General features: G+C 46.6%; 1 protein-coding gene across 2 annotated transcripts; it reads left to right on the top strand.

Moving 5' to 3' along the window:
* Positions 1–319: 319 nt before the first annotated feature.
* VGLL1 (vestigial like family member 1) lies at positions 320–8,332 on the top strand. 2 transcript variants are annotated; one of them, XM_075106755.1, is made up of 7 exons: positions 376–553; positions 1,049–1,084; positions 3,121–3,184; positions 4,011–4,240; positions 4,812–5,228; positions 7,346–7,405; positions 8,081–8,332. In XM_075106755.1, the coding sequence occupies exons 4-7, from the start codon at positions 4,030–4,032 to the stop codon at positions 8,119–8,121; spliced, it is 729 nt and encodes a 242-aa protein (XP_074962856.1). In that variant the 5' UTR covers positions 376–553; positions 1,049–1,084; positions 3,121–3,184; positions 4,011–4,029; the 3' UTR covers positions 8,122–8,332. The 2 variants fall into 2 exon arrangements, with proteins under 2 accessions (XP_074962858.1, XP_074962856.1); XM_075106757.1 differs by lacking the exon at positions 1,049–1,084 and having other exon boundaries at positions 320–553.
* Positions 8,333–24,351: the final 16,019 nt, after the last annotated feature.

The following is a 24,351-nucleotide window of genomic DNA, read 5'->3' as shown; positions in this document are numbered from 1 at the left end:
TTTATTTTCTGAAGATTTCTGTAGTCATTTAAATGGATCCAGTGATGAAGAGAGAGAAAATTGGTTATCTAGCTTCTCTGGGATGGAGAGGAGTGATCTTTTCCTTCTTGTAGATGTTTGTCGTTACATACTTAATGCTGAAGTCCTTTCTGATCCTGGCCAAGTTTGGTTCTCTGCTATAACTTGTTTATCATCTTACACTAGAGTCTTCCAAAGTCCAGAAGCTGTCTTCTTTATTGTGTACACATTGTCATAAAAACCCCCTACTTACAATCCTATTTTCCTCATTCCTGAAACCTCCTAACCTGGTTGACTTGTTGGAGTGCATTTCATGCATTCTTAGCCGATCGGCTGAAGGAAACGCCTTGTTCGCTCACAGCTAGAGGCTAGAAAGCGTGTAGGGAGTTCATGAACGCTGCTTGTCTCCTCCTGCAGTCCCTGCAGAGTGCACATAGCCTGCCAGGGGAAGGATCCCAAGCTGCTGGACACAGCATGACCATCCCGCATCTGGGAAATCTGACTGGTGTGACACTGCTAGTGACAGCGAGTTAAGGTAGGAGAACTCAATGATAATTTCAACATATGTTCACTGACTTTCTCAAATATTCCCTTATTTGAAAGATATTTGATGAAAGAGAATGCCTGCTTGTTAAATTACTACTTAATACTTGGGAAGTGAAAATTTTTTTGGTTTGATTTATTTTTAAAACTGATTTGGGCTGATGAAATAGAGAACAGAGTTCCCTGTCTGATGCTACAGTGGTGGGACATTAATAGTATTAGCAAGGGTGAGGAATGTGAAAAATATTGTCAAGTATTGTGTTGAGCAGTCAACAACCATGTCTCTTAAGCCTGTGTTGACCGTGCACCCTTGTCCACCCGAAGGACAAATAACTTGGACAATTACCGGCACTATTTTGCCATAATTAACCCATTCTGAGGGTAGTGTGGGGTGAGCTGAGTCTGTTTCATCGTGAGCTCCACTGCTATATTTTGACGGCAGTTTGTGGCAGACACAAATTGGAAGGATTTCTGCCTTTTTTTGCAGACTTCCTGCTGGAAGATGGAAGAATGGGAAGTTCAGGTAATGAAGACCACGGTGCACCAAATCTCAGCCCTGACTCTTGGGACATTAGGTTCCTCATGTGCATAGGATCACTGAGAGGGCTGAGATATAACCTAGTTATATCCAGCCTTCCTATGACTACTTGTTGGAAAGCACAAGAGGTTTTTAAGGGAAATGAGAAAAAAATAGATAAATGACCATTCTTTTAAAAAAAGTATCATTTTTGTAGCATTGTAGCTAATGTGGTCACAATTCATACAAGTGTAACGGCTGCTACACACCAATAAACAGTGCTAAAAGAGCTTACAATTACTGTCACGAGCAAGTTAAGCATGTTAATAAAGTGGTACAAAGAAGCAATGGCTAGTTTGCACCGAGTGAGGAACAGGAAAAATAGACCTCTGGGCCAGAGCTAATGCTTTTTAAATTGTATGTTGATGTGTAGTGGTGGAGCAGTGTAGGACGAGCTGGTTCGCTGCTTGCTGTCGAGATGGCCTGATGTAGTCCTTTCTCAGGCCACATGGTTGCTGATGAGTTTGCCAAGCTTTCTCTGCCTGGGTTGGAATTTTCCATGGCAAGCGTTGGCCTCCAGCTGAGCCACCAGAAAGTTTCTTAACCTAAACAGTGGGTTCCTTTCTAAAACAAGACTGAGAAAAAATAGTGCCTCTTCCTATGCTTGAAGTTCTTCCAGCTGTTTGGCTGGGTTGTGCCAGTTCCTGCTCCCCTCGTGTGCTTTGGGAAGGTGCCTGTAAATCAGGAGGATGGTTTTTCAGTGTAAGTTTCTGTGTTTGGGAAAGTTCTGAAAGACGGTCTTCTGAATCAGATGCCTGTTACGGAGTATCCCCTTGCATTTCCTAACTGGTGACCAAGCTGTGTGTGTCCTGTCCCCACCACTGTGTTCAGGTTTGGAGTTGGGGAAAGGATGCAGGAAGGGCAGATCCTAAAATGAGGACTGAGAAACTCTTGAGTTTGAATATAATTTGGTAGCTGATCACAGGGGGTTAGGGCTAGCTGAGCAACGGATTGTGAGGGGGGGAGAACTGAATAGACAATATGGGGGAGGTAGAGGTTACAAGCAAAACCAGACACAGAAGTAAATGATAAACATGGACGGGAAGTTTGTAGATGAAGGTTTAAGCATGAAAAGGGGGGTGGATTATGGCTGGATAACCTTAATCCTCATAGCTCTTAATGTCTGAATACTTGGTTTTGCAGCGTGAACAGTCTTTTCATGTCTAAGAAACACTGAGAGACCATTTGGAGGCAGCCTTTGCAGATACTTCAGAATACCCTTCAAGGCACAGATGAGCGCAAGGTTTATTAGGAAGCTTCTGAGGATTGGGGGGGTTATGACTAGAAAAGAAATCAGATAAATGTATCAGAATAGGTTAAGCAGCACTCTGTATTTCAGGGGTAGTTGGCTGGAAACACAAATCTAATGATTCATTAAGTTTTGCATGATACAACTGGCTATTGGCCGAAGGTTTCCCTGGTTTCTGAAAAATAACAGCCTTCTTTCTGCTACCAAGGTAAATCAATTATGCTATACAGTGTGATGAGCTGACAATGAGACTGGAAAATTGAATAGAAACAGCAGGCACTTCTCACTGCATTCATAGCCCGAGCATTGCTAAATATGATTTTGATTACAGCAGAACACATGAGCTCTGGTTGTAGAACTAGCTCCCCTGCGGCCAGAAACTGCACAAATGCATAAAAATGATGCTTCTCCAGGGCAAGCAATGACATTCCTTGTCCTACTCTTACCATATCTGGCAGCAGAGATTTTTAAGGAGAACAAAAAGGAGTCTTATAGTCTTCTGTTGACTTCCTGCAAACTATTTTAGAGTAATTCCTGCCTTAAATCCATAACTTCTGTTTGAGCTACAGTGTGTGTTTTAGCAGTCTTGCTACCAAAGCTTTAAGCAACTGGCAGACCCACCATGTTCCTAGGTAAGTTGTTTCAAACAAAAAAAGGCTTTTTGTTTGTTTTACTTGAATTTGCCATAATTTGAATTTCCAGTGATTTAATCTGAGTGTCTTTTTTCTAACAGGTGAAGCAATTACTTACTCTCAGAAGTCTTTTCCTTGTGAAGGCCTGTGCTGACAGTGATCAAGGTACTTGGAACTTTATGTTATCTAAAGTTATTACTTTAAGCTCCAATTAGTATTTTTTCTTCTTTAATTTTTTTCCACTTTGTCAGTAAGCTTTTTGAACAATGCAAAAACCAGAATTGAACAAAGCATTTTGATAAGTTCACCCTGAGCTTCATCCAGGGCTAACGCCACCTCTGTATTGTCTGAATTATTTGTCTGAATGCTCAGTTCATTTAGCACACTTCTGTCCCCAGGGTGTGTTTGCACAGTGCTAGGTCCTAAGCCCAGGGTTACAAAGACGGATGGAGGCAGGGGTGAGGAAGGACAGCTGGTGGATAGATGTACCTATTTTATTCTTCAATAGGCCCAATGCTATGGCGTTGAAAAGTAGCTCATACAAGGTTGCTATCACTCCGGCCCTATGCATCTCTAAGCCATTCACTGCTTTCAAGATGCAGTACCCCTTACTAATCTTGCATGTTGTACAGTTATTTCAAACTTAGGGCTGACCAGCAAAAGATACTGCACTGAACAAATTACAGACTAATCGGCCTCAATTTGTCTGGGAAAAATGTGCTTCTGTCACAGTTCTGAAAAACAGAGTACACATTTATTTAAAGGTTTCTCCTTTTGTTTTATACTTAAAGTATTTCATATTAGAGACATATAATAAGGAAACCAGTAAAGAAAAGGTGCGTGGAAGAAGCAGAAACCCAGATAAAGAATCTAATCTTACTTGTAACCGTTCTTCTGGCCCTACCAGTTTCAGGGGCATGATGGACTCGCCACTGACTGTGCACTTCAGGTTGAATAGTATTTCTTTGACTGGTCTGGGTTTTTTTGGCAGGGGCAGTTGGTTATTGAAAATGGAAGAAACAAGGAAGCTCTCTCCAAAGCCGTGTAAAAGCAAAGAACCTGTGAAAACAGAATGGGGGTCTCAGAGTGTTGTATTCACGTATTTCCAAGGGGACATTAACAGCGTGGTAGATGAACATTTTTCTAGAGCTCTAAGCAACACCAAGAACCCACAAGACCTGAGCACAAAGCACAAAGGCGAGACTGTTGTCCTGAAGAACGGTGAGCTGCTTTTTATGCGTGACCATGGTGTTAGATGGGGGTGACTAGATTTCACTAAGGAATTTAAGATGCAGCGTGCTTGAATTTGGAACTGTGTGCAAACAGAAAGCAAGAAAATCATGCTTGCAGAGCCCTGTGTATGTAGCTGGGTGAATCCCTGTGCTTGCTGGGGTACTTCCCAAGCTCTCTGTGGGCCTGTTGGCAGGACTGGGTCCTCCTTTTCCAGCCAAGATCTCCATCGCTGTCAGATACGTTAGTGCTTTATGACTTAATTTGCATCTTTGCAAAAATGTGTTTGTCTAAGCTTGCAGTTGGAAAAAACCTACCTATGCTAGTGGCCTGTGAGAAAACACATGAAATATCTTTTTAAAAGTGTTGTTGTTGGTGGTGTAGTCTGCTTTGAGTGTGAATTTGTGTTTGATTTTTAAGATAAGCAGCACTAAAATGAATATATTTCTGTAAAAATGAATATGCAATCTGGTAGTGTTCCCTTAGAGGTCCATTGGAACTTGTCTTGGAAAAAAGTAGGAAATGATGAGGCTTCAGATGCTTTCTTTCTCTTTTTACACAGATAGCATGTCTCCCCATCAGTGGAATTTCTCTTCACATTGCTCCAAACCGTATCTGTCGTCTTCTGCAACAAGCATGTCAAATCCCGGTCTGAATTTTTCTGCTGCTGGTATGGCAGGCCAATACCAGCCATCTGCTCTGCGGAGTCATCCAACTCAACCTGCAGATTTATGGCCCTTCCCTTCGATTGGGACTCCCAGTCTTACCAGCTCAGTATATCATCATGCCTTGCCTGACCTGCACACAGTAGAGGAACCAATCTCTGACAGGAAATATGGTTCTCTTCTTGGTCTTCTGCAACAGGAAAGATGCCTAACATCCATGCAAGAATGTACCATGAAGCAACACTCAAGTTCTGCTTGTATGACTGGACCTGCTAGGTTACAAAATATAAGTCAAAGTTCAGCTCCTGGGGGAGGTAAGGAAATACTTACTATCACTTTATTCTTTGATGGCATCTTATGTACAGAGACAAAATAATACAGTCTGTTCATAAGGTTCTCAAACTGGAGCCATCTTCAGTCCAGCTCAGATATTTTTTCAATAGATAACCCACAATTTGTACTGTGGTACTTGGGATTAATTAGCTATATAGTATGGCTTAATCAAAACATATGCATTGCCCACTTGCACAATATTTTACCTTCTGGCTTACATTAGGGAGATATTCTAAGCGAATGTAAACATTATTCACAGTATTGTTGGGATCTCTGCCTTGTAGGCAGCAGGTACGGTGTGTACCAGATGCTCCCGTATGATGACCAGAAAGGGGTGGCCAGGTAAGAGCCCTGAGCAGCCTATCTTACTGTGCAGGGCGTTGATGATATTCTGAATACAGGATGTGGAACTGCTGTCCTTACCAGAAAGGATGGGGATTTCTCTCCCTCCTCAGTCTCTCTCTGTAGCTGGAAGGACTAGGGTAAAGGGGCTGGTGGGCCGACTTTGCCTTGTCTCCCAGCTCATTGCTGCCTGCCATGAAGCACCGCTGCCCTCCGTGTCAAAGGCTGCAACTGCTCTCTGCAGTACATTTCCCAGAGCTAATGCAGTTCATGCAGGAGCGGTGATTGTTTTGTTATTTATTAATAACAATTAGTAGGAATCCCGATGCTATGTACTGCCAGCACAGAGAATAAAGGCGGCTGGTGACTGAAGTCCATTTCCTGGGGCGTTACATCCCCACAGCATCTAGGAATGCTGGATAAAATTGCTCGCTTGTGAGTAATTTCTGCCTTTGAGAAGCTCTCCGGGATGAGGCTTCCTGGCCTGTTAGCAATGCCTGCATTGCTGTACCCAGATAGTCAGCTTGGTACTGGTCTCCAAGAAAAAGGCTTGTGAAATTGTTTAGGGACTCTGCTGGAAAAATATAGCACCTCCTACCTGGTGCTTCTAGATAAAAAGGATTAGGCATGTGAAGAAGCGATCCTGAGTCATAGGTTTTGAAAAATAACCAGCTGTGAAATACCTACTGGTTACCCAGTTTCTAATCTGCATCAACAGGAATTTGGCAGAAGATGGGCTAAACTACTATTTATATCTGCAGGCAGTCTTATCCACAGCTCCTCTTTTGAGGCTACACCGAAGCTACGTTTTTATGAGGACCCCAGCTTAGGTGTTTTGCTAACTTATTCCTGCTAGAGTGTCTAATGCCTGTCTGTGTGTGTGGAAAAGGGAGAGTATGTATGTTTTCAGTTGGAATACAAACTTTCTGCTCATGGAACATAGATTTAGCTGAGACTGCATGTATGTGTGGCACAGGCATGCACCCTAGACTTTTTGCAGCTAGTAAATACAGTCTAATTACTTTAAAGACGCTGTCTGGACTTCTAGGATTTAATTTAAGAGCAAGGTTAGGTGCCTTGTTCCCCCAAGGGGGCAATGTGAGTCTGTCAAGAATCGGGAGCCCAAGGAACTGACCCCTCCAAAAAAGGAGGTGGTTCGTGAAACTAGTCTTGGGATCAAAAAAGAGAAGCAGTGCTAACAACAGTGGACTCTTCCCCTTCCCCCCCCCCCCCCCCCCCCATAAAAAAGGAAAAAAAATTCAGAAAGAAAATGAGTGGGGAAAAATTGAAAAGGAAATTAAACAGGTCTGTTCCCCAACCATCCCCCATTAAAGCCTTTTCCTTCAGGATGTTTACAGGACGTTTCTGAATATTTGGGGAGCCTCATAACACCACACGTGTAATGCCATCCATGTGCTTATCAAGCAACCCAAAAAAACAGATAAGAAATGGCTGGTCCGTGTTCACAGGGAGTCTTTGGCAAGTCCCTAGGATGTGTGCATCTAGTCTGGCTGTGGGAGTCCCTGTTTCTTGGCTCTATCTGTTAAATATACTTCTCGTTACGCTGTGTCATGTTTAAGAACAGCTGATATTTATATTTATGGAAGTGTATATTGCAGTGCCAGACAGCACAGAGCTCCCCAGCACCTGTGCTATAGGCTGGGCTGCAAAAGCACAAGGTTTCTTTAAGAATTACTGTCTACTTTTAGCTCTGTGTTTAATCTCTGCTCATCTCCAGTTTGTTTTTTTTTTTAAGAGGGGAAAGCAAGCTCTTACCAAGGCTCAGAAAATCCCAGCGTAAGCCATGCCACTACAGGTGAGTAATGAAATCAACAGGTTTGGAACAAATTAGCACTCACCTATGATGGACAGCTGCCTTGCTTATGCACACAGAATTAAAGATGCTTCCTTGGTTGCTTTCAGACTGTATTTCAAAAGCTTGCTTTTCCCTGAGATATACAAAAACCTCCTATAACTACATCAACAGAGGAGGAAAACATTCTATTAAAATTAGATATATTATTTTTCTAACTTGAACTACCTTAGTTTCTGTGGTTATACGATCGGTCTGCCACTTCACAGTGCCCATTTTGCACTGGCTGTCCAAGTTTCAGATTGCAGAGAGGTAGCACACTGCTTGCGTTGTATCTCAAGCACCTCGCTTCAGGCTGAGGGCCCTGTTGGACCTGTGTGTTAGCATTACTGCTGTCTTCACCAACAAACCCACCACACTGCTAGGAGAGTTGTTCTAAGAAATTATTCCCAAAGCATTCAGGCTTCCTTACTTTTATTAGTCTCTTGAGACTCTGTCATACCCTGATGTTGATTCTCTGATGTGCAATATTTTGGGATACTTTGGATGGATCATTCTGGTTATTCTAGTACGGGCCCTCTTGCATCAGACCCAGAGGTGCAATTTTGTTTGCACAACATCCTAAGAGATTTCATGGACTATGCTGTTTGACTGTTCTGATACTGCTGTGTCTTTCAGGTATTCAGATTCATGACAGAAGACGAGATTTGTACTTTTAGCAACTGGATGTTTCTACTTTATTCTGAAAGAGAAAGTTCTTGCTGTGAACTTTTATTGTTTGCACCTGTGAATCAAGAAGAAATGAACCGCAGCTATTGTCCTTTTTATCTCAGTTGGAAAAATACATGTACTAGTTAGTATGAAAAACCATCTTTTTCTATTCAGTAAATAACTTCTAATAGCTGTGGTATTAAACCTGACAGTCCATTTGTTGTGAAGAAGTATCGTCTACTTAAGGCTTTTCACGTAGTCCTCTCCAAAAGAACTCTTAGCACTTTTAAATCTTTCTGTGTTTATTCATTTACCATCTCTTGGTAAGAAGCACAGTCCTTATCAATTCAGTGAGTAACTGATAGCTGCAGGGATGCGGTTAGCATAAATTCAGTACTGCAGCTTCTTACCTTGATTTGATACCTTGATATTCTTGAAAATAGTCTTAGATCATGGGCAAGAGACTTGAAGACAACCACAGGTCAGCGAAGCACATTATTGTATTTACGTCTCAGAAGGACAGTGATTTGTAACCGTACTTGCAAGCCACAGGGACATTCTTCAGAAACACTATATCAGGCATATGCCCGAAGGCTCTGTTTTGACCTCTCATAATGTATAATCACTCTCTAGAAAACAGTGAATTAACACTAGACCTGGGAGAAATTCTGGGCCCTCACTGGATGCAATTAAAATACCACTGGGCAAAAGGCTGGAGGTGGGAATGGTCTGTTTTCCCAGGCTCTCTGCAGGTGTAAAAGGTTCTTTTTCTAAATAAACCCTGCGTGGTTGAATTTTAAATTATTGAGCTTGAAGGGCTCTGTCACCAGAACAAGCAAAAACCCCACTGTTCGTGGTGTCTGCGCCCCAGTGACCTCAGAACGGCTGAACGGGGGTGGGAGGGGGGGATGTCTTGATGCTCCTCCGTGCAGCAGAAGTGGCAGCCCTGAGCTGTGCATCGATCCTGCACATTCAGATCCCCGCCTCACTTCACCACTGACCCTTGGCAAACACGTGTGCTGAAGCTACTGTGAGTAGAACCTCATGTGACTGATGCTCAGGTTTGGGTACGTCATCAGGCCCACAGGTAAGCAGTGAGAGAGACTGCTTAGCCTTTTTTGTAAATCCTAAGGATAAAAAGGCTTTGGGTTTATATTTTCTTTCTTCATTAGCTATACATAAATATAAAGGAGCACACTTAACTTTATCTGACAGCTCTATGCAGTTGTTTAAGGAAAGTTGACCTTTGAGACCCTGGAGCTTGTGATTTACAGGACAAATCCTTCGCTGGTCTGAGTGTTTGTGGCTCTGTTTACACCAGATATCTATGCTGCCACTGGTCTGCTTCAGTTATAAAACCTTGTAATTTTGTAAATAATTTGAGTTCAGCAACTTTAGATGTTCACTGATGTTAAAAAAAAAAATTTTTCAAATCCCAGTTTGTATCATACAAACTTGCTTTAGCATATATGTGAGCTAGAGCAGCCTGGAATCACATACAAGAGGAACCATTTTAACTAAGTTAATAAAAGGTAGGCCAACAGCCTGTCTTCCTAAAGATAAGCACTGAAAAATCACTTGGTTTTAATATTTCTACAAAATTGCCTTTCTTCTCTTTTAAGTTTAGGAATACCTCCTCAGTTTTCTTTTGTCATCCACAAACCACTTCATTCTCTGGTTTTTAGTGCTACATTTCAATATAGTCTAACTTCCTCTATGGGCCAAAGCAAAGATTTCCAAGCCGCTCTCCGTACATCTGTCTTACCAGTGAGTGCTGTAATTCCAGTGAAGTTATTGCTTCAAAATACCAAAAAAATCTATATGTTCTTGAAATTTAGTGCTTCTTGGAGCAGTTTGGTCTTGTGCATGTTATGGCTGGGAATGTTCAAGGTGGCTTACAGAGCCCGTGTTTCCAACCCTACTTGGTTGATTCACCAGACAGTGCAGGGGGGTAAAAAAAAACCCTTGTTTTTAAATGCATGTCACTTATTGTGAGGACGCAGGGCATCACTGATTCTGCCTTGACACGGGAACACTTCGAGCCATTGCTGCAAGGTTTGGCAAGGCTGTGTCCCTGCCGTCCAGCTGTGCGGCAAACGTGGGGAAAGGGAGTGCGTGCCCAGGCAGCACAAGGGCTGGGGTCTTGTCCCAGACCCCCCTCGCTAGCGCTGTGTGCTGGGCTCCGCACTGGGTGTGTGGGTGCTTGCTATCTTCCCAGGCTGTTAGAGGAGCGATGACCTTGGGGTAAGGGCTGGGGGACAGGCTCTGCTGCTCCGGCGTTTTCTTTTACGTCACCGCAGCATCGTGCGTCAGGGCGTGCCTGGGTTTGTAGGCATCCTACTTCTCTTCGGCAATAAACATAGTTAACAACGCATCAGTGCAATTTGTCTTTAATGATTTAGTATGGATAGAGGTTTGAACATTTCACAGCAGTTCCCTACCTTAGGTAGGCTCTTATATATACATGCTTATATATGTTATATATACATGCATATATATATTTATATATACACATATATATTCCTCTACAATATTCTTTGTCCCGAGTGGAGTGTTTGCTTTTCGCTCGGGCTAGTGCTGTGTTCCTGATGCTGCCGTATTGCTGCCATGCTCCAATGACGGTGTCTTCATTCCCATTCAGGACATGCACTGTTTTGCTCAGAAGGACTTGGCAGACAGCACGCTGCATTCAGCAGCTGCCATCTGGTACTTCCCACGGTTATTTTCAGTTCCTCCTCTGAATACAGCAATCATGGTGGTGACGGGAGGAGAAGGGATGCGGGATGTACCCGTTTAAACAGCTTCCGACTCCTGGAACGCTGTCGCACCTCTGCAGAGACAGCCCAGAAGGACAAACACGGGCCAGGTGTTACATTTTCTGGTAATTTACTGACCCTGTGGGAAACTGCTATTTGCCTTCATTTGGGTACCACTTGTAAAGCTCCAGTCCAGGAATAACTTCTTTGCACAGATGGTTTTTCTCCTACCTTTTTCTGACGGGCAGATGAAATGCAAACTACATGCTCTGTGAGCCCTGTTCAGGGATTAATGCAGAGAGAAAAATACTGAAGTGTTTGATATGCCTAACCTTTGAGGAGTCTGGGGCTTTTTTAAGAAGCTGCAGGAACTGTTGTACATTTTTTCACCATACATGTCCCAGGACACGGCCATTTTCTTCCACGCATCTCGTGTTTGCAGGCGCCTTGCTCCGCCTTCTTGTGCAGGATGGCCCTGGTCCAGCTCCTCCTCTGATGGTCAGATAAACCTTGTGGGTGGCTGGGAGCAGAGCGGCTGGCTTAGCTACTCCACCCCATTTTAGTCACTCATTAGCAGTGTTAAAAATAGTCCCGGCCTGCAATGACAAACAAGAGAGATTCTTTTGCTATTAAAAAAATAAAAGAATGCCACTGGGTAACTTGGCCACAGTCGAAATGGCCTCTTCTGGGCGCTCATTGCCTTCCTTCCCCATCAGCCTAGCTTTTTACTCGAAGTCAGCCTAGTTCTGAAACGTCCTGGAAATGTGTCAGAGATGTGACAGTATGTTTGCATTTATGTTATTCCTAATTTTGGATGAGCAGCTGAAAGAAACACAAATTTTCCTGTGTGCGCTTGGGCTGGAGGTGGCAGCGCTTTGCTGGGGAGCTGGGTTCTCTCCGGGGTCACCGCGAGAGGGCTGGCAGCCCCCAGGCCAGTGGACCACCATCTCGCAGTGATGCTATCTGTGGAAAATGGCCGTAGCTGGTGGCCCTCACCCTGGAGCTGATGTCCCTCATCCCTTTCAGAGAAGAGAACCCAAGCGGCTGTTGCTTTCATTTTTATTCAGGTGTCAATTAATTTGCCCCATTGCAGGTGAGAAAGGGACGTGGCACACAGTCGTTCGTAAACACTCACTCATCACTGGAATTTTTAACCATCTTGCGGTTTTTAAGTCTCTTTTCTGGCAGGCTCTGCCAAGCAGGAGAGTCCTGCTCCTGATGAGGGGTTCAGAGTCACCTGGCAAGGCTGAGACCTGGCTGGAGCATGTCGGCACTGGTGAATTCGTTGTTGTCTGAACTAAAGATGTGATCTGCACCCTGCGCAATGCTGCGAAGGTCAGGAAATAGGGGTGATGTTTGCAAGTGCCCCAAATTATATTTTTTTAAAAGAAAAATAATCTTGGGTGGTTCACATGGGAAAGTTCTGAAAGCATTAAAGAAAGCAAGTAGTTTGGGGGAGCAGAGCTGTGAGTTCATGGCGTCCTTCCCCCCCAGCATGGACAGCAGAAGCACGGGCAGAAAAGGGCTTGCAGCCTGACCAGAGGGGCTTTCACCTTCACTCGTGAATGTGACAGCTCCTCCTTCCTGCGTGGGTGAGCTCCCAAATCCCTGCAGGAAAGCAGCAGTCAAACCAAGCCAAGCCCTTTCTACCCCTTTCTGAAGGGCTGGCTCTGCTTGCTTCATTTCTAAGCAGCCTGGAGAGCCTTGCAGGCTGCCAGCCCTGCCCCTGGGCATGAGGAGCCTGGCAGGCTGGTGCTGCCGCCTGCAGCCACCCCGGCCGGAGCTGCGGCAAGGAGGGGTGCTGGAGCCAAACCTGCCTGTCCCGTCAGTGCCTCTGCTCAGCACAGGGCTCTGCCAGCCTTTTCCAAAAATGGTGTCAGTAAAAATGCCTTTTAATTTTTGTGTGTGTTCGGGGTTTTTTTTTTACCCTTGGTCAGATTTATGATTAAGTGACCATTTGGCCTTGGTACAAATGAAGGCGAACCCAAAATAACTAGAAGAGGCAGTTGCCTGGGAAGGGTAAAAGCCTTGTTGCACTGCAATCTAGAACCAGCCCTGCTTTCCTGTACTGTCTGGTTTAAAACACTATGGTTTGGGGTCAGGGCTCTCATCTGCTGATCCACCGAGACCTTGGTACTCCCCTCCAAGTTATCATATATCATTACACTTGGATGGTTTCAGCAGAAAACTGGTGCAAACCAGTTGTTTGGTGCCTTGGTTGCTGGGAGGAGGATGCTCTCCTCATTTCAGTATCACACACCATGTCAGAGGGCTGTGTGTTACCGCACTGGCAATATTGCTGTGCAAGCAACTCGGCTGTGGTCACATCATCCAGATCACAGTTTCTTTGCTGAAGGGGTGCAAAGGCAGCTGAGGGGTGGGAAGTCAGCGGCTGGGCTGAGGCATGGGGTTGTAGGGCTCTCTGGGCCACCTTGGAGGATGCTTTTGGGCAGCTGGAGCCGTAATGGAGCTGGCTGACCGAAACTGGCCATGAGCCAGCTCAAAGGTGGTGTTACCCAAAACATGGCCCAGTGAGAGGCCATCATGAACCGGGCTGAGCTTGTCAGCACCCACGCTGCCGGTTCACGTGGTCCCCGCAGCCTGGTTTCTCAGTGGGGGTTAAGCTGGGTGCAGCGCTTCCTGTGAGCAAGGCTGGCCCTGCAAAGCCCTCGCACCCCGAAAAGCTGGCTCCTTCCCTGACCTCCATCCTCATTTCTGTACCCCCATCTTCCCCCATCACCCTAGCCTGGGCTTTGCAGGCTCAGGGTTTGAGCCTGAACAGAGCAATTTGTGTTTTCCTTGTCTCTCTCCCTCCACCTGGAAGATGCTAGGTACAGCACATGGCTATATAAATATTATCAAGCGATATTTCATACTGAAATGCAGCAGTATTTCATCTTCTGTTTACTACCTTCCCACCTGAGACAGGGATAAAGTAACAGCTCTCTCCCACGATTAAATAAAAAGTTTCTACGCTCAGCATTATGACTCACGTTAGCTCCCAATGCTGTACACTTACCAAAGAGAAGTGTCAGTTTAGGTAAATCCCTCTGCCAAACGAAAAAACAAATTGAGCGGATGGAAGGAAACTGAATGTACTGAACACCCAAAGGGCATGTCTGGTAACTGAGTACAGCCTAAAATAATCCTGTACTGGCTGCCTGTCACACACTGCCTCCCCGTGCCTGGATGGCTGCAAGTGACTCCACCGGCAGCAGAGAAGCACCCCCGCATGCACGGGCTTTATCTGTTACACCATGTTCGTAGGCTCAGAGATGACTCAAGTCTTGCAGATACCACTGAATGATGTAGTCAAGGGACAATGTTTTGTTCAGGTCTTGCAGAAGATCAACCTTTTATTGGTCTTTAGAGATTAATTGCCATGAAAACCCTGAAAGTCTGTTTGTTTCAAAGCCCATCCAGCTACTGGCCCCACAGAACAGTCCCCGCGCCCGGCTGGGTCTCGTGGCTCTGGAAACCAGGACCTCTGGATTTGTGTAGGTTGTAGAGCAGTATGGGCTAATGCAGCATAGCCATGTTCTCAGGAGGGCAGGGAGGAATGATACCACTTCTTGAGAACTACCCAGATATCGTCAAATCTCAGGTGTGTGCCTGATAAATGATATTTAACAAAAGTTGCTATATGCAGCTCATCAGCGTGAGGAACACTGTGTGCAATCTGGGTACTGTACTCAAATCACTCCAGAGAAAAACACAAGGGCTAATTAAAAAAGATGGGCGATTAGGAAAGTCCTCCAGCTGGACTTTTCAAGGCATAAAGGAGTTGGGTTTTTTTAAATAGAAAAAGTAGATTTTAAGGCAAATCTACTGTCTTTAGTCAAGCTGTCACATAACTAAGACATTTGAGACGTGTGATACTATCACAGTTCCACCTACCACATATTGTTTGCTGGTGCTGGACTAGTGCCATGTTTTAAGAAAAGATTAACATCAAAATACTCTTTTTCCCCTAAGGCTGCACCAGTGACTGCTGATTGTAAGTGTGCAAAGAGCAGCCAGGCACTATTTTCCTTGTGAATCATAAAGGTACTTTGCTACAACAGCAGCATCGAGGACTGCACTGCGTTAGGGGTTGGCAGCTCCCCAGGTCTCTGCGTAGCATGAAGGTGAGTGACTTATTCTGAGTAAAAGGGCTGGGGCAGGTGGTGTTTCTGCTCTACTCCACACAGGATCTCAGCACCCTCGCGCTGACCTCGGTGTTTGCCAACAGAGTGTGAACAATTGCCCAACGCCTGCCCCGGGCAATTTGGAATGTTTTTCTGGGTTTGTCCAAATATGTAGGACCAGGATCACAGTTGCTCATTTGTTGCACATTTGTTCCACTTCTTGCAAAAAAAAAAAAAATAAATTATGGGGGATTCAGTTTATTGGATAGATTTGAGGCACAAAATCCATACGCACTATCTGTAAGTGGCATATTGAACAAAGCTGGTCAGTGCATGACTAACACCTGCCCACACCTAAGCAGGGCTGGAGGGTGAGCTGGTCTGATGAGGAGGCTTCCAGGTCTGTCGTTCAAAACACGTTGTTACGGACCTCTTGTCTCATGGGAACACCCGTGGGATGGTGCGACGATGGGGAAGATCAGGAGGCAAAGCCACACTGGAGCTCACAGCCACGGGCAGGCAGTGAGTCAAGGGATGCACCACACACTGTCATCCCGCAAGGCATCCCCGTGCAGCATCCTTCCAGCATAGGCACAAGTGGTGACCCACCTCCCTGCACAGAAACCCATTGTCTCCCACAGGCTGTGAGGCGGTATCCCAAAAAGTAGGTGGTATTTTTTTTATTATTATTTTTCCTTGCTTACATAGGAAAGCAGCCTGGAAATACTGGTGAGAAATGACAGTCTGGGAAGCAGCTTTGGCATCATCCTGCAGGGTGCTGGCACTGCCCGGGCTGCATCAGGCTGCCAGGTTGGTCTTATTCTAGGCAGATTTCCCACACTGACAGGCTGTAGGGCACAAAACAACTGTATAATAGTGACTAATGAGAATTGCTGCCTGTCTCCACACAGAAATGCTTGGGAAGGGAGGGGTTTCAGGCAAATAAGAGCCTTCTCTATCGCTCATCCTTGCCTGGGAAAAATGTTTTATGTGGCTTTGCAAACTGGGGAGCACGGGAACGTAAAGCCAGGTTTATTTCCCTGTGCATGTCAATCCCCCTTGCCTCTCATACACACAGCCGCAGCCTACACAGAAATTTGCTTTAATACAGCCTGAAAAACCCAAGGATCTTCTGGCTTGGCTCTGGCTGCTATGTGTATGAAGGCAGATACACACTTCCTCGCATGCAGCAGTGCATCAGGAGCTTGAGCCGTGGCAGTCCTGCCTGTGCCTCCGACTTTGTTTATGTCAACAAGGGCAGGAATGTTGCACATCTCTGTAGATACAACCAAAGAAAAAAATTAGTGCATCTAGTCAATCTGGCTCAGTTTGAGCAGTTCTGGGATTGTATTCTGAATCTTTTTTAGCAATCTTGAAAGGATAGAGAGAAATCTGTAATTAAATCAATACATATGTAAACGAGCATCTGCCACAGAACCAGTTTAACTTCTTTGTGTTAAACATGTATTTCTGTTGATGCATTATTTGTGACATATTCTTTGTACATAAGGGTGTTATTAAATTGGATTTTGGCTTGATTTAAGCAATTAAATGAGTCGAATCATTCTATGCATTTGCAGATTTTTTAAGCTGTTGTGTTGGCTCTTGATGTGTGTTCTTGAGACTGCGTCTCAGCTGACAGCTACTTTTATGATTTATGATTATGCAGAAGTAGGTTTGGGTAAATCCTGCTGCTGATAAAATATCAGTGTTCGGTTTTTTCCTCACCAAATGTAGCTGGATATGAAACTAAGAGCCCTTCTCACAAGGCTGCATTTGGATTTGGTTTGTTTCTGTACTTCTCTAAAAGCCCTTCTGAAAACTCAGCCAAAGCAATGGCTTCAGCAACGTCAGTCTAATTCTTTGGTGACTCTAAACTCAAGTAGCTCTATTTCAGTCATCTGGCATATAGTAAAAATACTGAGAGCCTGAAGTCTTTGTGGCATGACAGAAGATATTGTTGTTTTCGATGTAGGAAATTAATTTGGTCTTGCATTTCCTGAACACACAGTGCTGCCATTTACTCCCTGGATAAACATGATCCATTATTATTCATTTCTTTTCAGGGCCTGGTTCAGAGCTTAGACCTCCTTAAATCTCTCTTCAAAAGAAAAAAATATTCCTAGCTGCTCTCTTTGAAAAAAACATCATATTGGTGATTTTGCTGTCTGTGATCGTGATCCCTCGTTCTGCAGGGACACTCCACTGTGTGCAGGGCTTGTGCATTGGGCTTGGGTGCTGCTGGCGTGTGGCTGGCAGGGTCAGAGGATGAGCATCTCTTCTTCCTGAGGCATACACTTATTTCTTCCTAAACTGGGAAATCCAGCTGTGTCAGTGTGGCTCAGTCAGGAAGGACACTTGGTCTGGCCTCGTTAGATGGATATTTTTGGCTGCAGCAGGTTTTCACCACATGTGCGTAGTCCCCTGTGCCTCTGGGTTATGCAAAAGCTGCATGTGCCTCTTCCCTTTTGCAGGGTATTTCTCCTGTCTCCGGCCTTGAGTTGCTTCCAGCACTGCAGCGGAAGGAGAGTGGGGGCAGTCCAAACAGCAAGGGTCACCTCTGGCTGCTTTTGCATATTATTTGAGCTCATTGGTGCTATTAGCGGTACTTTGCATGCCTGAGGATATGCAATGTGTTTGCGCGTACGCAATTAAGTTTGCCACGTGTTTGTCAATGGATTCATCGTGGTGCCAGTGATTGCGATGGATAGGTGGTGCAGGTCCCACGTGACAAATGTCAGGATGCTAGTATGGCAATTCCAGGAGGCTCTGTCAGGACAAAGATAATCTGCTGTGTAGTCGTCCAGAATGAAAAGATGCTCACTGATCCCAAAGACTTTAACATTTGTCATGCTCTGCTGCAGTCTTTGAACATCGCATTTGCTGTATAGACAGAAAAAGACACAAGAAAAAGAAATGTATTGCAATAAGAAGATATTTGGAAAAGCCACCCTCAATGCCCAGTGGAAGAGGGATAATCCAAAGCTCATGCATGCTCCTGGCACAGTACTTTGCATGTGTCTTAGTCCTCAAAAGGAGGCAGTAAGAGACTGCATGCAAGCCAGCTCTTCTTCCAAGGTCCTGGCTGCCACAGCTACTGCTGCTTCCTGGGGAGCCTCGCTGCGTTCCAGAGCTGCCCTCAAATGGCACAGTGTGGGAAGCAACTTCCCACCAGCTTTACCTTGGAGTAGTGCGTAAAACGAATGAGTTCCCACTGCTAAGGGAATGAAAACTGTAGAGCAGCTCGGCAAGGATCAGACAGACAGGTGAAACAAGGGAGAACAAGTGTTTCTGTTGGAGCGTGTAACCAAGCTGTAGTGCTCCCAGCTCAGGGATGCCGTGGGGGACAGCAGTACGCACAGGTCTCCAAATGCTCTCTAAATGCAGGTCTCTGGGTGCAACCCCCCTTTTAGGAACTTACAAACAAACTTTGATTGGCAAAGGTGGGTCCTTAATTTCCTTGATTTTCAGCTATTCTTGGAGGTAGGCATTGGATCTTTGTTCTTGGTGTAAGATGGCTTTTATGCCTGGTGTCTCCTGAGCTCCAGCTGGGCTGGGCTGGCATTGTAACTCAGCCCTCAGCCCATGAGATGTTGTGTGCTGAGCACCATGCAACCCCACCCCACGTCCTCTAATGCCGTGTGTGAACCAAAACTGCCGACCAATGTGCTGCCAATCCAGGTGAGATTTTCTGCCCCGCCACCACCGAACCTTGCAGGGACACAGCAGTTCAGGATTCCCTTCTGCTGAGTGTTCCTTTGCCTTAATCACGCCCCAGAGCTGCTGAGTGTTGGGGCTCGGTGTTCACCAAGGCTGTATGCTGGGCCGGTGTATGAAACGCTCCAGGGCTCTTCATTAATTTTGTGGGCTCATATCCCCAGGACAGCTATGTAATTTCAAGAGCGGTTCATTTCCCATGCAGAGCTCTGGCCTTTTTCCTACCTGAGGCATAATTTTATGCACGACTTGCTGGCACCTCGCCACCCAGCAGGAGCCACCACTTTGCAAAGCATTGTAGTAGCAGCTGTTAGGGAAGAAATTTCCTTCTCCACCTGGGAGGGAGGAGGAAGTTGTCCCATCCCATGAACACTGGTTTTCTGCAAGCTGTGAGGAGGACATGGGAGCAGTGGCTGCAGATGCCCCACGATCCTCCAAGCCATGTTGCTGCTCCTGTGCTGTGGGGGGAGGGGTGGGCATGTCCTCCCCTGTGTGAAGGGGTTGTAAATTGTGCTTTCTTTTGAGTCCTTATATGCAGCTGGACAGGGATTTCTCAGGGTTTTTGGAAATCTGCTTAGAGGAAGGAACTGGTCACTCCAGAGCTCTTTGGTCTTATCCCTCTTCTGACCTGGAAAAGTGTCACTGCATCAAGGTGGGCACAGTGTCCAGAGCTGGCATGGCTCTACAAAGTGTGAGCCCAGTGGGGTTTCGGTTTGCACACCTCAGTGTACACACAGCCTTGGCCTTGACCATCCTTTATGGGTAAGATGGTTTCAGCTCCAGACCCCATGGCATGGCCGAGGCAGCTCACATGCCAGTGTGTCCAGGTGGGCTCCCACACTCTGTTCTTCAGCGAGAGTACTGCAACTTGCTTCTTACCTTGACTTCACTTCAGTTATTTTAGGAGGTTTGTATGAGAAGGAACATCACATAGGCATTGTGGTGGTGTCTGTGGTTACCTGCCTTCTCCTCTGCTGGATGCCGTGTGTGATAGTGCCTTTGGCATGACCAAGGAGAACCTGGTCTGGATTTTGGCAGGGACAGTGTTTGGCAGCTCCTGAAATGGGCTAAAAGGACATAGTTGGGTCTAGGAGAGGTCCACTGTCTACTGTTAATCAGATACGGCCTTTCTGAATGGTTCTTTGCAGGCACCATGAACCTCAGGCTCCATCTTCCTGGGAGATGGCTGTCCATCCTTGCCATGCAGGGATAAAAGCTTGCTTTACATGTTCTCCCTTTGAGCTCAAGTATGTGACAGAAGGTGTTATGAGAGGTCTGGTTTGTACTGAAATGCTTGCAGTATTATTTGAAGACTGGGGCTTGTTCTTAGAGACCTGAATCGTGTGCTTCTACCTTCTAGGACAAGCTCAGTGGTTTTTCTGGCAAGAGCAGACCAAGAGGTCACTTTTATGACTAAACTCTTCTGAGGCTGTTTTCATCAGCCAGTGCTCGGAAGATGAACCTGGTAAACATTAGAAGAAGATTGTGTAATTGCCTGGTTTTGTGGTTTGTTATACTTTTGCATGGGTGGGCACTGTGGCGTGAACCTACTTTCAGTTCCATTGATGTTCTTGCCTTGCAAAACTAAAAGATCCTGATGACCGCCCCAGAAGCTGCATGGTCTGCTATTATTTCATGCACTGCAGGAGAGAATGGGGGAAAATTCACCTTCCTGCACCAAATCCAGGCTGTAGCTTTGAAACTGTCTCTGCATCATGTGGCACAGCCACAGACCTTCACAGTGTGGGGGGCCAGTTAGCAGAGACTAGAAGTGTGTGAGTGTGCCAGTACTGAGACTCAATACTGCACTGCGTAGTCATCAGCTGTAGTGACTCGGCTCAGTTCTTTGAGAATTAGGGTGAATTCACCCGTCAGGGAGCCAGGAAGGGCAGTGATGCCCCTCAGGAACCGCATTGCAGAGTGGGAAGTGAATGGGGCTGCGGGAGGGCTGGGACCTGGTGATGGGTTGACCTTGGCTGGCTGCCAGACACCCACCCAGCCACTCTCTCACACCCCCTCCTCAACAAGACAAGGGGAGAAGATAAGATGAAAAAACTCATGGGCTGAGGTAAGGACAGGCAGATCAGATCCACTCACCAGTTACCACCACAGGCAAAACAGACTCAACTTGGGAAAAAAAGGGATCTGCTAATCCTGCAGCCTCACCTTGAGACAGAACCCACTCTGAAATAATATTGCTGTGAAGATTAGAGCTAACTTAGTGATTTTTCTCCATATCCACTGAATATATTTGGCTGTTTCCATCTCTGGATCTTTACTCTTCACACCAACAGTGATGATTCATTTTACCAGTGATGAAATTGAGACCAGTTGACTTATCTAAGGTATCACAAGCAACTAATCACAGGCAGCAAGAAAAAGCCAGTGCCCTGCCTTCCAGATCTTTCCACCTATATGCCCAGGTGGTGAAGACTAACAGGATCCACATCCCGGCCAGTTCCTGGCCTGCTGCAGGGTGTAGGGAAGCTGATGCTAGGGAACCGGCTAGGATGTGCTCTGGGTTTGTTTTCGTTTCCCTTAAACCACTTAGCCCTGGTTCCAGTACGGTTCCCCCAACTTACTGTCACCAGGCTGACAACACTCAATACTTACGTGGGTAGATTTTCTTGTGGCTCAGCAAAATGGTGATAATTTCTTGACAGCTGCACATTCTTCTTCCCCTCCCTGAAAACTGGGGAAAAAGGTCCTTTTTCTGTCCTTACGGTTAGTGCCCAAATGGCACTTTCCACACCCAAATGGTGTTTTCCTTGAACAGGGTGTCTGGGGTTTTTCTTTCACTGTGTTTTGCAGCAAGCGGCCATTTCAGCATGCAAACCTCTCTGATTACATCATGTCTGTGTGGTAGTTCCCTCCAGGTGTGCAGGGCTTTTTTAGGCCAAAGGTTTTCCTCTTTAAAAGAAATGCTGCTTTTATGCTGAAAGGGAATTACAACTTCTGGGTTTTGGTGACTCGTTTTGGTAAGAGAGAAGTGTATCCCCCACCCTGGGCTTATGACGAGCTGCTCTGGAAAGAAGAAGGTGTATCTTGAGCAGAATCTGGGTATCCCCCCAGCCAGCTTCCATCAGCTGACATGGTGGAGATGTAGGGATGTGCTGCCTGGGACACTCGCTGAGCCCAGGCTCAGCAGGAGAGCTGAAATCCCATGGCTCTGCAATTTGATGTCAGGATCTATCCCCTGAACCCATGACCTAACCTAACAGCTAACATGTGAGGCACATAGCTCTGGGTCTGATTTATTATGCATGAGATATGTTTGGAGGAGCCTTTTGCAGATGAAGCTTGTTTCTTTGGTGTGACTTGATCGTGGGGGACTTGCAAGTGGATAATCATCTTAATTTTAGTTTTTTAGCCACATCCCCTCCTAAGTCAGAGTGCTTGAACAAGCCATGTTTTTCTGTAGCTCTACAGGAACTTTGTCCACACCTTATGGGAAACCTCTGGGAAGGCTGAAGACCAGCTGAGACACTTAGCACGCTTCCCAGGGGGTTTCCAGCCACCAGCCCATCACAGCCTGAGCATGGTGGAACAGGAGCCAGAGCAGAGCTCCCACATAACGCAGCAGCCATGTGAGAGGGGCCGGGGCTGGGGCCAGGGCCGGGGCTCCCAGCATGGCAGTCGTTCTGCGGGAGCTGCCTGGGTGTGCGCCTGGCCCCTGTGGTAAATGTGAGATGAGCTGAGGTCTCTCAGCCCTCTGCAAATAGGCTGCAGGCTGCAAGCTCCAAGAAGCATCATGTGTCTGCCAGTAAGAGTGACTTGTACCTAGAAACTGCAGCGGATTTGCTCCCAGTGTCAGTGGGATACAGGAGCCGGGGCTGCAACTTCTGCCATCATGTTCCTGGAAGGATGGGAGATGCCCTGCTTGCGTGTTGAGCCTATGATTCACCCAGGCTGGCACCACTTCTTGGAAATGCCTCTCCTCTGGCCTGAAAATGGCAGAGGGGAATGATGAAGCTGCCATATCCAATGTTGTATCACCACCAGGCGCTAAGCGTGGCCACATCTGTTGACCTCATTACTCATTTTCAAGCATGCTGCACCCTTTGCAGAAAGGATGCTTAGCATAGACAGCTCAGCAGGGTGTTTGGACACCTGCATCCCTCTGGGCAGTGACCAAAAAGAATTCAAAGCAGGCCTTCCTGCTGACAAGTGTGTCTGGCTGCGATGAAAATGGTGTGCCAGTAGGCAGGAGAGCTCGAGCTGCAGCACAGCCTTTCGCCACTGGTACCTGTGTTGAAAAGGAAACATCTCCCTTGGGAAATAAAGTATTGGTGGAACACCTCATCTACACAGCGACCGTGGTTTTAGCTTTCTCACTGATTAGAAGGAGAAACATTTTAAATACACTCATGTTGATCCTTCTGGTAGCACCATCCCGCTCCATCTGGTGCCCCCCCAGTGCACTGCAGGGAGAGGCAGTCCCTGGCCTCCGTGATGCAAGCTTTATATTTGTCATCATGCTGCCACCATTTTCCTCTGCAGAAGCCCCCTGAGCTGCTGGGACCGCTGGTGTGGAGGCGAGAGTTTGGGGCTGAGGCCATGGTGCTCCCAGCAGCACGATGCACTGACCCTCCAGCCACCTCCAGCTGTAGAGGTCCTGCACACGTGGTTCACGCCAGGACTCCGCTGTGGAGGAAAGCAAAAGAGAAAATTAATTCCTTCTGTGTTTAAACACTCCCACTTATCACACACAGCCACCTCTGCACTGCTTAGGCGTGAACTTAGTAACGCACAAGCTGGGGCTGGGGTGCCGGTGATATCCTTGTCCTTACGGCTGGGTGTCTTCCCTGGTCTCTGCAGCCAAAGCTCCTTTGCTTTGCAGCACTGGAAAGAGGGAGCTGCCCCAGTGGCCAGAATTTAGTCCAGGAGGTACCTTCCCACACTGGCGGGATGGTTTCCATAGCACCAGGGGTGTCTTTCTTCTATTTCCACTTCTGCATGCGTGGGTTCCTTCTAATTTTACTAGTGAGGTGATGCTGAGTTGATCTTGCTCAGGTTTCTGTGCACAGGCAGTGGTTCCTACAAAAGAGGTGCTGTCCATCCTTGCCTGGGGGTTGTCCATGACACTGTGGTGGTCGGTGAAACTAGGCAAGTGGGGTCAGAGCTCAGCCCGGACCTGGGCTTTGCACTGCTTCTGGTCATGGCATGGGGGCTGCCAGGCTGGCTGGGGGCTGTCACTTGCTCTTCCCCACCGTAGCTGCCAGCGCTTTGGCTGGTCACACACTAAGCCAGACGTGGGCTCTGTGCTGGCCCTGCTCCCCCGGACTGTGGGGTAAGCGGAGGTGGCTGGACCTCGAGGAGACACATGCCAGCCACGGGGGGCTGCTTCCTCAGCCGTGCAAAGGAAAACCTGCATCTGAGGTCTGTTCAGACAGAGATATTCCTGAAACATCAGTGCTTTATGGAAGTTGGACATGCTCTCTTCTTCAGGCAGGGCTTGTCCCTGGCCTGAGCACTAAGAACATTGTTATGTTGGCAGCAGGTTTTGCAGGTGTAGTTTGCTCTCCTCTCGACAAAGCCCTTTGCTCTGCAGCCTGAGGACTAGCCTGAGCCATGCCCATATCCCCGGGGCACAGGGCAGCCGGGCTGCATGCGTGCTTGGCTGCAGGGCTCCTCTGGC

The sequence above is a fragment of the Phalacrocorax aristotelis genome, chromosome 11 (genome assembly GCF_949628215.1).
Source record: "Phalacrocorax aristotelis chromosome 11, bGulAri2.1, whole genome shotgun sequence".
NCBI lineage: Eukaryota > Metazoa > Chordata > Aves > Suliformes > Phalacrocoracidae > Phalacrocorax > Phalacrocorax aristotelis.
The sequence above is the reverse complement of the archived record's forward strand: the minus strand, read 5'-3'. Positions and strand labels throughout refer to the sequence as shown.